The sequence below is a fragment of the Sminthopsis crassicaudata genome, chromosome 5 (assembly GCF_048593235.1).
Source record: "Sminthopsis crassicaudata isolate SCR6 chromosome 5, ASM4859323v1, whole genome shotgun sequence".
Taxonomy (NCBI): domain Eukaryota; kingdom Metazoa; phylum Chordata; class Mammalia; order Dasyuromorphia; family Dasyuridae; genus Sminthopsis; species Sminthopsis crassicaudata.
In genome coordinates, this window is record NC_133621.1 from 193,984,425 (window position 1) to 193,997,981 (window position 13,557).

Here is a 13,557-nt window from a genome sequence, read left to right on the forward strand (position 1 = left end):
AGACAAACATCCTGAGGGGCAGAGATGAAAAGAAAGTGCATGATGGAGATTCTTTTTTTTTTTTTTTTTTAATTTAGAATTTTTTTTTCCCACAGTATATATGCATGAGTAATTTTTAAAAAATAATATTATCCTTTGTATACATTTTTCCAAATTATCCCCTCCCTCCCTCTACTCCCTCCCCTAGATGACAGGCAATCCCATACATTTTACATATGTTACAATATAACCCAGATACAATATATGTGTGTAAATATCATTTTCTTGTTGCACATTAAGTATTAGCTTCCGAAGGTATAAGTAACCTGGGTAGATAGACAGTAGTGCTAACAATTTACATTCACTTCCCAGTGTTTCTTCTCTGAGTGTAGTTATTTCTGTCCATCATTGATCAACTGGAAGTGAGTTGGATCTTCTCTATGTTGAAGATATCCACTTCCACATGATGGAGATTCTGGAGCTAGCACGTGTCAGAATGTTGATTTCTGATTTCCAGGAAATCGGCTTGTCTAGTAGTTTGTTCATTATGGAGACTTTGAAGAAAGAAGTATTTTAAATAGCATTAGAAAAATCATTTGAAATCAAGATTAGGAGGGCTTTAGTTGGTCAGAAGTGATAGGTAGTCACTGAAGTTTTCTGAGCAGGAGAATAATATAAGTTATGTACCTTAGGAAAATTATTTTGGTAGCCTATGAGAAAGGGAAAGAATAAATATTAGGGAACCTAATTAAGAATCTATAGCAATAATCTAGTTGAGAAGGCAAAAGGCTGAATTAGTGTTTGTTGAGGGAAGAATTCTTGCAAGAGATTTTGTACAGTTGGAATCAGGATCTGGCAATTGATTGAATATGGTGGATGAGTGAGGAGTTAGAGATAATTCCAGAATTCTAAGTCTGGGTCACTTTGAGGGTTGTGGTTCTTTTGGTAGAAATGAGCATGTTTGGAGGAAAAAACAAGTGTAAATATAGAAAGATATTGAGATAGAGATAGAAATATAGATCTCTGTCCATATATATGTGTATATACAAATACATAGACATATACGTAGATTATATATACATATACACAAACTGTATATATACATATTTATGTATATACACAAACACACACACACACACACACACACACACACACACACACACTGAGCGGCAACTGATTATGCAGTGATAGAGAGCTGAGTCAGGAGTTCAAATGTAGCCTCAAATGCTTATTAGATTTGATTCCCTAAACAAGCTAATAAATCTCTGCTAGCCTCAGTTTTCTCAACTATAAAATGGGGATAATGATATTACCCACCTTGTAGGGTTCTTACAGAGAATTAAAGGAAGAAATATTTCTTAAAATTATTTAGTATAATATCAGGCACATTATTAGTGGCTATGAAAATACTTATTCCCTTTCCTTCCCTCCATCTCTATTGGAATAATCACTGTACCTATGGCAGTTGATAAGATCAATAAGGAGAAAATTCAGAGAGAGAGAAAAACAAGACAAACCAGAATAAAGCCTTTTTTAGGGTATGGAAGACGGGTTATAATGCCCAAAAGGATGCTGAAAAGCATCAATCAAACAGATAGAAGTAGATTGAGTAGAGGATATATCTAGGAGACCAAGAAAGGCAAGACCATTCAAGATCATGTTTCAGCAGTATCAAAAGTTATAAGAAGGCAAGTAAGATGATAACTGAGAAAAGGTCATTGGAGTTGGCATATAAAAGATTGCTAACGTTGAAGAATGCAGTCAAGTGGTGGGGTTTATGTTTCTCAGGAATAGAGAAATGAGTGGCTATTGAGGAAGTGAAGATAGGAGAGTAGATAATTCTTTCTAGGAACATAGTATTGATGGATTTAAAGTCTGTTGGTTACCCTCAACCTTGTTTAGCACATTTGCTGAGACCGTTTGATGGGATTTGGCCACCATGTGTGCTGCAGTTTCTTGGAGCCATGGGTGAGAATTGGGTGAATCAGATAGATTCCAAAGGTGGAAAACAGCTGTGAAAAGGGCTCAGCAAGCACTCACATCAGAAATGCTAGTACTCCTAAATGCTTCATACATCGTGTATATTCCCATATTTGGGAATACAAATACAAGCTGAAGAAAGGTAGTCCTTGCCTTCAGAGAACTTAATTCTAATAGGGTGGCAAGGTGAGGAAGAGAGACAATACATAAAAGGAAGCTGAAGGTAATGGGAGGTGAAAAGTATCCATGGAGAGTTAGCAGCTGAGTCAAGTGAAAAAGACTGGCATGGTGGGGAAGCTCATGGAAGATGACTTTTATTTTCTTAGTAAAGTAGGTGAGTCCTATAATGAGTAAGGAGGATCTGGAGAGTGACTAAAATAGTTTGAAAAGAAAAGAAGCCATCTTTAAAAACTGTGATAAAGAAAGGATGAATAAAAATATTGCCATGCTGTAGTGAGTGCTTAGGAAATATCAGATAGCATGAAATTATATTTTGTGTCGATGCCCATTGTCAGTGTCTAATAAATGTTTATGGACTCAACTATAAGTTGTCCAGTAATTGCATATTTTCACTGGTAGAAGTTGTCATACTGGGAATTCACAGAATTGATAAGATCTTCCTCTCTCCCCCCAAAATAGTGTATTATATCTAATTTGCATCACTATATAATATGTGCCTTTTTTTGTTGATTTAGAATTGAGTTTCCCTCTTGGCTGAAACAAAACTCCTACATTCACCAATTACACTCTCTTCTTTTAAATCAGTTATATCTCCCAAATCACATATGTTATATATGTAAAGTGACAGCCCCTCAGTATAGATTTAGTCAAAAACCACTTTTTACCATCTGTTTAGGAAAATTGCTACATATGATGAAGAAGTTCAGCATCTCTATGAGGAAATGGAGCAACAAATAAAAAATGAGAAGGAACAATTTCTTCTAAAGGTGAGTAGCTGAGCCTAGAAGAACAAATTGAGGATTTAAAATTTTTATTATCCCTTACAGATTGCCAATAAATCATTTCTTAAATTCCTACTATGTGCTAGGGATAAAAAGACAAAAAGAGCTATTCCTACCTTCAGAGAGCTTACAATCTGGTCTATGACATTTACAAATATGAAAATATGAATAAATATAAAAATGTACAAAGTAAATCTTAGGGTAGGTGGATGCTAGTAATGAGGGAGAGCAGAAAAAAACCTCATGTTAGTACTTGATGGTACTTGAGGTGAGCTATGAAGAAAACTCATGATATTTTTTCATGAGCAAAGGTAACATACTTTTAATTTTTTTTTAACATTTTAAAAGTTATGAACCAAAACCTTGTAAAATAGTACAGGTTATTTTGTTTTGTTTTTTTCTAAATGAGTAAAGAAATCAAGACTCAGAAAATATAAATAACTTTCCCATGATAACTTAGATAATAAGTGGCCAACGCTTTGAACCCAAATTTCCTAACTTTAGTTTTCAACCTTCTTAGCAATATACCACATTGTCTCTCAATAAACCAGGATTATAAATTTAGACCTGGAAAATTTATTTTAAAATATCTAGTCCAACCCTTTCTTTTGCAGCTGAGAAAACTATGACTGAAATGTTCATCCAGAAACAACTGTGTTTAAATCTCTCTTGAAATTTAAATTATAGGACCATGGACAAAAAAATCTCTCAAACTTAGTTTTGCTATCTGTAAAATGGGGGTAATAATACTTTGTATTCTTAAAGTATGCCATAAAGTTATTATTAAGTTCAAATGCTGTACAGTAAAGCTTCTTAAACTGTGGGCTGTGACTGCACATGAGGTCACCTAACTGAATGCAGATATCACAAAATTATGATTACATGACCCAGGGTCATGTAAAATTTTCTTAAGCAAAAAGGAGTCATGAATGAAAAAAGTTTATAACTCATTTTGAAAATTTTAAAATGTTTTATAAATATCTGCTGGTATTATCACTATTATTATGGAGTCTTGATCCAAGAGTGAGGAAGAAGCCTGTGATAACTTTATTTATTTATTATTATTATTTTTTTTATATATTAAATTTTTTTATTATATATATATATATATATATTTTATAATATTATCCCTTGTATTCATTTTTCCAAATTACCCCCCCTCCCTCTATTCCCTCCCCCCGACGACAGGCAATACCATACATTTTACATGTGTTACAATATAGTCTAGGTACAATACATGTGTGTGAATATCATTTTCTTGTTGCACAATAAACATTAGAATCCGAAGGTACATGCAACCTGGGCAGACAGATATTAGTGCTAACAATTTACATTCCCCTCCCAGTGTTTCTTCTCTGGGTGTAGCTACCTCTGTCCATCATTGATCAACTGGAAGTGAGTTGGATCTTCTTTATGTTGAAGATTTCCACTTCCATCAGAATACATCCTCATACAGTATTGTTGTTGAAGTGTACAGTGATCTTCTGGTTCTGCTCATTTCACTCAGCATCAGTTGATTTAAGTCTCTCCAGGCCTCTCTATATTCCTCCTGCTGGTCATTTCTTACCGAGCAATAATATTCCATAACCTTCATATACCACAATTTACCCAACCATTCTCCAACTGATGGACATCCATTCATCTTCCAGTTTCTAGCTACAACAAAAAGAGCTGCCACAAACATTTTGGCACATATATGTTTCTTTCCACTCTTTAGTATTTCTTTGGGATATAATCCCAGTAGTAGCGCTGCTGGGTCAAAGGGTATGCACAGTTTGATAACTTTTTGGGCATAATTCCAGATTGCTCTCCAGAATGGCTGGATTCTTTCACAACTCCACCAGCAATGTATTAGTGTCCCAATTTCCCCACATCCCCTCCAACATTTGTCATTATTTGTTCCTGTCATCTTAGCCAATCTGACAGGTGTGTAGTGGTATCTCAGAGTGGTCTTAATTTGCATTTCTCTGATCAGTAGTGATTTGGAACACTCTTTCATGTGAATGGATATAGTTTCAATTTCTTCCTCTGAGAATTGTCTGTTCATATCCCTTGACCATTTATCAATTGGAGAATGGTTCGGTTTCTTATAAATTAGGGTCAGTTCTCTATATATTTTGGAAATGAGACCTTTGTCAGAACCTTTGTTTTTAAAAATATTTTCCCAATTTGTTACTTCCCTTCTAATCTTGTTTGCATTAGTATTATTTGTACAGAAACTTTTTAGTTTGATGTAATCAAAATCTTCTATTTTGTGATCAATAATGATCTCTAGTTCTCCTCTGGTCATAAATTCCTTCCTCCTCCACAAGTCTGAGAGGTAGACTATCCTCTGTTCCTCTAATCTATTTATGATCTCCCTCTTTATGCCTAAATCATGGACCCATTTTGATCTTATCTTGGTATATGGTGTTAAGTGTGGATCCATATCTAATTTCTGCCATACTAATTTCCAGTTTTCCCAACAGTTTTTTCCGAATAATGAATTTTTATCCCTAATGTTGGAATCTTTGGGTTTGTCAAAGATTAGATTGCTATAGATGTACCCTTTTTTGTCCTTTGTATCTAATCTGTTCCACTGATCTACCGGTCTATTTCTTAGCCAATACCAAATGGTTTTGGTGACTGCTGCTATATAATATAGCTTTAGATCAGGTACACTTAGACCACCTTCCTCTGAGTTTTTTTTCATTAGTTCCCTTGCAATTCTCGACCTTTTATTCTTCCATATGAATTTTGTTGTTATTTTTTCTAGGTCATTAAAATAGTTTCTTGGGAGTCTGATTGGTATAGCACTAAATAAATAGATTAGTTTGTGGAGTATTGTCATCTTTATTATATTCGCTCGGCCTATCCAAGAGCACTGAATGTCTTTCCAATTATTTAAATCTGATTTTATTTTTGTGGCAAGTGTTTTGTAATTTTTCTCATATAATTCCTGACTTTTCTTTGGTAGATGGATTCCCAAATATTTTATACTCTCAACATTTGTTTGGAATGGAATTTCTCTTTGTATCTCTTGCTGTTGCATTTTGTTAGTGATATATAAAAATGCCGAGGATTTATGTGGATTTATTTTGTATCCTGCCACTTTGCTGAAATTTTGAATTATTTCTAGTAGCTTTTTAGCAGAGTCTTTGGGGTTCTCTAAGTATACCATCATGTCATCTGCAAAAAGTGATAGTTTAATTTCCTCATTTCCTACTCTAATTCCTTGAATCTCTTTCTCGGCTCTTATTGCCGAGGCTAGCGTTTCTAGTACTATATTGAATAGTAATGGTGATAGTGGGCAACCTTGTTTCACTCCTGATCTTACTGGGAAAGGTTGCAGTTTATTTCTATTGCATATTATGCTTACTGACGGTCTTAAATATATACTCCTGATTATTCTAAGGAATAATCCATTTATTCCTATACTCTCAAGAGTTTTTAGTAGGAATGGATGTTGGATTTTGTCAAATGCTTTTTCTGCATCTATTGAGATGATCATATGGTTCTTATTAATTTGATTATTAATATGGTCAATTATATTAATAGTTTTCCTAATATTAAACCAGCCCTGCATTCCTGGAATAAATCCTACTTGATCATAGTGTATTATCTTGGAGATGATTTTCTGAAGTCTTTTTGCTAATATCTTATTTAAGATTTTAGCATCAATATTCATTAAGGAGATTGGTCTATAATTTTCTTTCTCAGTTTTCGATCTACCAGGTTTAGGTATCAGTACCATGTCTGTGTCATAAAAGGAATTTGGTAGGACTCCTTCATCCCCTATTTTTTCAAATAATTTATATAACATTGGGGCTAATTGTTCTTTAAATGTTTGGTAGAATTCACATGTGAATCCATCTGGCCCTGGGGATTTTTTCCTGGGGAGTTGATTAATAGCTTGTTCTATTTCTTTTTCTGAAATGGGACTATTTAAGCAATTTATCTCCTCTTCTGTTAATCTAGGGAGCCTATATTTTTGGAGGAAGTCATCCATTTCACTTAAGTTATCAAATTTATTGGCATAAAGTTGGGCAAAGTAACTCCTTATTATTTCTCTAATTTCCTCTTCATTGGTGGAAAGATCCCCCTTTTCATTTGTAAGACAATCAATTTGATTTTCCTCTTTCTTTTTTTTGATCAAATTTACCAAAGGTTTATCTATTTTATTGGCTTTTTCATAAAACCAACTCTTGGTTTTATTTATTAATTCAATAGTTTTTTTACTTTCAATTTTATTGATTTCTCCTTTTAATTTTTGTATTTCGAGTTTAATTTTTGGTTGGGGGCTGTGATAACTTTAAAGAAGAATATGAGTAAATTGTATCAGGAAAAAGTATGATTGGAAAAGATTATTAATCACATGGTAAATGATTTTAGGTGGATGGTTTAGAGGTACCACAAGAATGCTTTTGATGTTAGGAGAAGAAATAAGGCCTCTAATATACTGAGTAGACCCTCTTTGGTGAATTTAGGAAAAAGGATTTTCTGTGCAAGGAATGCACAGAACAGGCAAGTACCAATGGGCTGTTATTTGCATCATGGAGAAAATGTCTAAATCAAAGAGGTCAGTCATCCATTTGACCTTTGGATTATTATTATTGCTATTATTATTAGTGTGCTTCTTATCACACATAGTAAATGGTAGAGTTCTATTATTAGCATTATTGTTAACTCATATAAGACAGATAGTAAACCCTAGAGTTAGTATTCAAATCCAGGCCTTTTGGTTCCAAATCTATATCTAAAAAAGGCCCTTTCCTTTAAATCATGCTTTGAGTGACTACACCAATAAATCTAAATCTCTGTGAGAAAATTCTAGTCATAGTCTTTGACACCATTGAAATTAAAGCAGAGTTTATAACATTGTTCTCTGCTCCCTACCCACTCCCAGGCTTTAAAACATAACCAGAAAATTCTGTCCGCATCTAGTTTGCAGTTTGGCTGCATGAATAAACTATAGACAAAACCCACACTCTCGTTGACAAAACCCATTGCAGAAGAATCTTCTGGGACTGGTAATCCTGATTGGCAGACTCCATGCTGCTTCTTTTATCTCAAATGGGCAGATCCACTGTGAGACCAGGATTTCCTGGGTTATAGCCTATAACCCATGGGCTCTACCATCTTAGTCAAACATAGGCCCTTGTGAATAATCACTAACACTGAAGGCAAATTTACAAGAAGTATAGAGGGAAGGAGGAAGAAATTAAAATACAAATAAGTGTTATTTAAAATAATCCGAACCTGACAGGACTCAATTCAACTTCTCTCAGCTCCCTCCCTCTGTCAACTTCTTTATTAACAGGGTGTTTGTGAAACTGACTGGATTGGGTGCTTATGTTTTTAATGCAAGTAGTAAGTATTCTGAAACACTGCTAAAAAGCATGCATAAGTTAGGAGGAAAGGGGTAAAGTAGGGATGAGAAGGTGGGTGAGGAAGGGCACCATGTTTGTTATTGCTAACTTTCAAATTCTTGGACTAGTCTCTTTTATTTTTTTTCATCTTAAACCATTGGATTAGTTTCCAGGAAGAAGTGGGAGAAAAGAGGAGGAAAAAGAATACTTATTTCTTTAAGCATTATGGGAATTTGGTATACAGAGTATGAGGAGAGAAAAAGAAATAGTTCCCTTGAATTTTTGATTTGGCCACAATCCTGGCTAGAAAAATGCAGAAAAATTTTGTGTAAGTACTTTTTTGGGAATCATAGCTTGGGAGGACCAAACAATGACATTGCCATTAAATGATATAGTGAAAGGAAGAGAAGCAGGAACACATTGGTGTCTGCTGCTGTAATGGTCCACTCGAGCTCAAGGTCATTGTTTCTCAGCTCAGTTCCATGTTGGGTCTGCTATCCAAGTCTTGCTTTCTAGAAGAACATTGATAAGCTGGAACATGTCTAGATGAGGGTATAATGATGGGAAGCTTCAAGATCCTGCCTATGAGAGTCAATTAAATGAAATGGATAAGTTTAGCCTGGAGAAGAGAAAAACTCCAGGACATGGTAGCTGCCTTCCAGTATTTGAAGGGCTATCATATAGAACAAAAATCTGAGTTTGCTCGCTTTGTCTCCAGAATGCAAAATGAGTAGCAATCAGTAAAAATTGTTGTAATGTAGCTTTCTTGAGGATCTCTCTGGAGTCTGGAGTCTGAGCTCACACACACTCTTACTCAAGTCTCTCTCAAGTCTGCTTATTTCAAGTTCTCTCAGCCCTTATATATCTTAGTACAATTACATCACTACAGCACACTGAGCATGTGTCAACTGTAGAACCATTACATCACACTAAGTACTAAATATATATAAACTAGAGACCCATTATCTCATCAATCACACTGAGTAAACACCCTGCTGTAAGTATCCTTGCTTCAAGTAGAACACAGGTGATCATGCCCTCCTTGACTTCTCAGGAAAAAGTGTGAACACCAAGGGAAATGTGGAGCCAAACCAGATATTGTCAGTAGGTTTCCTCTGGACTAAAGGGTCTTACACCTTACCCAGAGTTCTCCCACTATCTGTGGTCCTCTACAATCTGTAAAGTTTGATGTAAATTCAGTTTAATTAACAGACATCAGATGCTTATTCTATCTATGGGTATCACTGTGATAGAACCACCAAGGACAAAACAGGATAGTCCCTGTTCCCAGAAAGTTTGCCATGTATAGGATGAGATACACCAAGAAGGTACAATGTTTGAACAGAGAAGATACAATGTCTGCAATATTTCTTGAGGAGAAGAGCCTGGAGATCAAAAAAGACTATATAGAAAGTGATACAAGAGGTGAACCTCTAATGAAACAATGAATTTTTTCTAAGAAGAAAAGGTAAGGAACAAGTACATCCCAGGCATGAGGGGCTATCAGATTGCAGATGGAAAGGTGTTGAGGGAAAACAAACAAACAAACAAACAAAACAAAACAAAACAAAACAAAAACTAGTTGGCCAATTTTTTTGAAATGGTATTTAAAGGGAGTAATATGAAATAGCTAGAAAGGTAGGTTGGATCAAATTTATAAAGGGCTTTAAATCCCAGGCTGAAATCTTTATATTTTATCCTGGAGACAGTAAGGAGGCATTTTAAACTAGGGAATGGCTTGTTCCTCAGGAAGATAATTTTGGTAGCTCTGGGTCAACTAGATTGAAAAGGGGAGAGAATGGAAAAAGGTATATCAGTTTGGAGGTGATTTTTTCCAAATAATCCAGGCAAAAGGTATTAAGGGTCTAAGCTAATATAACTGTCATGTGAGTGAATAAAGGACAGATGGGAGAAATGTTGTGGCTAATAGACAGCATTTATAAGGTGTTTCAAGTTTTGTCAAGTGCTATACAAATTTCATCTTATCCGATTTTCACACTAATTCTGGGAACTAAATACTATTAAAACCCCCACTTTACAGTTGAGTACACTGAGACAAAAAAGTAGGGTCATGTAATTAGTAAGTGTGTGAAGCAGGATTTGAACTCAGGGGTTCTTGATGCCAGATCTACCACTGTCACTCCTGTACCAGATAACTGCAGGAGAGATAAAGTTGAGAAGTTGGCAATTCAATTCAGCAATTTCTTTAATTTTTTTATTAAAGCTTTTTGTTGACAAAACATATGCATGGGTAATTTTTCAACACTAAACCTTGCAAAGCCTTTTGTTCCAATTTTCCCCCTCCTTCCCCCCACCCCTCCTCTAGATGGCAGGTTGTCCAATACATGTTAAATATGTTAAAATATCTGTTAAATCCAATATATGTATACATATTTATACAGTTATTTTGCTGCACAATAAAAATCAGATAAAAAAGGAAAAAAAACTGGGAAAGAAAACAAAATGCAAGCAAACAGTAACAGAGAGTGAGGATGTTATGTTGTGGTCTACACAACTCCCATAGTCCTCTCTTTGAGTGTAGATGGCTCTCTTCATCACTGAACAAGTGAAATTGGTTTGAATCATCTCATTGTTGAAGAAAGCCACATCCATCAGCAATTCAACAATTTCTAAGTAATTATTCAATAGTTGCAAAGCGCCATTGTAAATTTTTGAATGCAAGAACAACAAAAAAATGCTCATTGGTTTCAATGAGATTGTTTTCTAATGTGTAGGTTGTTTGGTAAAGGAAGAAGTATTAAGGATGACTCCAAGGTTGCAAACTTGGGTTTGTCAATCAATAAACATGTATTAAATGCTTACAAATTATATGGATCAGGTATGAGGCAAGTAGGTAGATAGAGCACTGAATCTGGAATTGGGAAAAATTGAGCTGTGTTATCCTGGACAAGTCACTTAATCTTGTTTACTTTGTTTTTTTTCATCTATAAAATTAACTGGAGAAAGAAATGGCAAAAACACTCCAATTTCTCTGCCAAGAAAACCCTAAATGAGGTCCTGAAGAGTTGGAAATGATTAAACAAAAATTTATCCAGGCACTATGCCAACCTTGGTAATATAAAAAGAAACAAAAGAAAGTGCCTATTCTTAAGGAGCAAAAAGTTAAATTCTACTATTATGTCTCTTCACTATAGCAGGGGTTTATGTCTAATACCTGCATTACGTTTGTAGAGTGATACATACTCTGGGGAGTTTCTTCTTCACATTTATTATTTCATTTGACTAGGAGGTCAGGGTATGGTGTAGTGTTCTGGATTTTGAATCTGAGGAAAAGTATATTGCAATGGAGACAGTAATCAAAGGATCCTGGAGTCAAAGGATCTGGGTTTACTTCCTACTTCTGATATTCCATGTGTAATATTGGGAAAATCATTTAAATTTCCTTAGTCTTATTTTCCTAATTAGTTAAATTAAGTTAGATAATCTTTGAGACCTTTCCTAACTACAACTTTTTGATCCCATCACAATTCTGTGCACTACAAAAGTCAGATATTATTATTCCCATTTTCAGATGGGGAAATTGAGACTTCTGTTTCATGGTGTATTCAGGCCTATGTTCCATTAATAAAGGCATGGGCTTAGAATCGAGTGTTTCAAGGTAAGGACTTAAACAGCATCTGCCTAAAGTCTTTAGAATGGGTTCAGGCTGGGAAAGGTGTTATAGTGAAAGGACTTGCTAGTGGACAGGAGATCAGGGTTCAACACATTAATAGGTTTCTATTGTTAGACTGTATTATAGCTATGTTGCTGTCTTGCTCCCTTAGGAGAATGTAAATTCCAACAGAGTAGGGAATGTTTTTATCTTAACTTTTTATGTCCTTCAATGAATTGTTTTGGTCTTCATTTTGTTATGTTGTGGTTTCATTTTTGTTACTTAACTAATTATGTGGTTCTGGTAATTAAATTTGCTTCATTTGATCATTAAAAAGGGAAACTTACCCACGTATACAAAAATGTTTGTGGCCGCCCTTTTTATAGTGGCAAGAAACAGAAACTGAGTGGATGCCCATCAGTTGGAGAATGGCTGAATAAGTCATGTGATATAATGTGATGGATTATTGTTTTATAAGAAATGATGAGCAGGCTGATTTCAGAAGAGCTTGGAAAGATTTATATGAACTGATGCTAAGTGAGCAGAACCAAGAGAATATTGTACACAGCAATAACAAGATTATGTGATGATCCACTGTGATGGATTTCCTCTTTTTAACAACAAGGTGATTCAAGGCACTTCCAATAGACTTGGATGGAAAGTGCTGTTCTTATTCAGAGAGAAAATCATGGAGAATGAATGTGGAACTCAAGGCCTAGTATTTTCACCTTTTGTTATTATTTATTTGCATGATTTTTTTTCATTCTCATGATTTTTTTTTCTTTTTTGACCTGATTTTTCTTGTGCAGCATGATGGATATGGAAATATCTTTAGAAGAATAGCACTGGGGCAGCTAGGTGGCGCAGTGGATAGAGCACCAGCCCTGAACTGAGGAGGACCAGAGTTCAAATCTGGTCTCAGACACTTAACACTTCCTAGCTGTGTGACCCTGGGCAAGTCACTTAACCCCAGCCTCAGGGGGAAAAAAAAAGAAGAATAGCACATGTTTAACTTATATCAGATTGCTTGCTCCCTTGGGGATGGGGGAGGAACACAAGATTTTGTAAAGGTAAATGTTGAAAAATATCTTTTCATGTATTTGGAAAAATAAAATACTATTTAAAAAAAGAATAAAATAAATTTGTCTCGTTTGACCTCAACTGTTTCATAAAGCAAAGTGAAAAAAATGAACTATGGATTGCAAGAATATTATTGTCTGTGGAGTGAGAGGTTGTTGTTTGGTCATTTTTCAGTCATGTCCATATCTTTGTGATCCTGTTCGGGATTTTCTTGGCAAAGATACTAAAAAGGTTTGCCAATTCCTTCTCTAGCTCATTTAACAGTTAAGGAAATTGAGGTAAACTTAAGTCACTTGCCCAGGATCACACTGTTAAGAAGAGTCTGAGTCCAGAGTTGAGCTCATGAAGATTTTTTCTAATGTCAGGATCATTACTATGTACCCTATGGCATCACCTAGTTACCTGGAGTGAGAGGACCTGGGTTCAAATCCTTCCTCTGACACTTCCTATCTGTTGTTTTTGGGCAAGTCATTTAAAGTTCCTTAACCCACATTTCCTCTTTAAAATGAGGAGGCGGGAATAGATGTCCTCTGAGCTCATTTGTTCCAAATATAAAGTCCTATGACTAGATGGTTTCTAATATTCCTTCTAATGC

The 13,557-nt window shown here is 35.1% G+C and overlaps 1 protein-coding gene across 5 annotated transcripts in view; it reads left to right on the forward strand.

The window, feature by feature from the left end:
* CRACR2A (calcium release activated channel regulator 2A) overlaps positions 1–13,557 on the forward strand; it is a 235,872-nt gene that overhangs the window by 126,205 nt on the left and 96,110 nt on the right. For all 5 annotated transcript variants that reach the window (XM_074269243.1, XM_074269242.1, XM_074269244.1 and 2 more), the window contains one exon: positions 2,816–2,906. In XM_074269243.1, the coding sequence (XP_074125344.1) occupies positions 2,816–2,906 (91 nt within the window). The remainder of the gene's footprint in view (positions 1–2,815; positions 2,907–13,557) is intronic.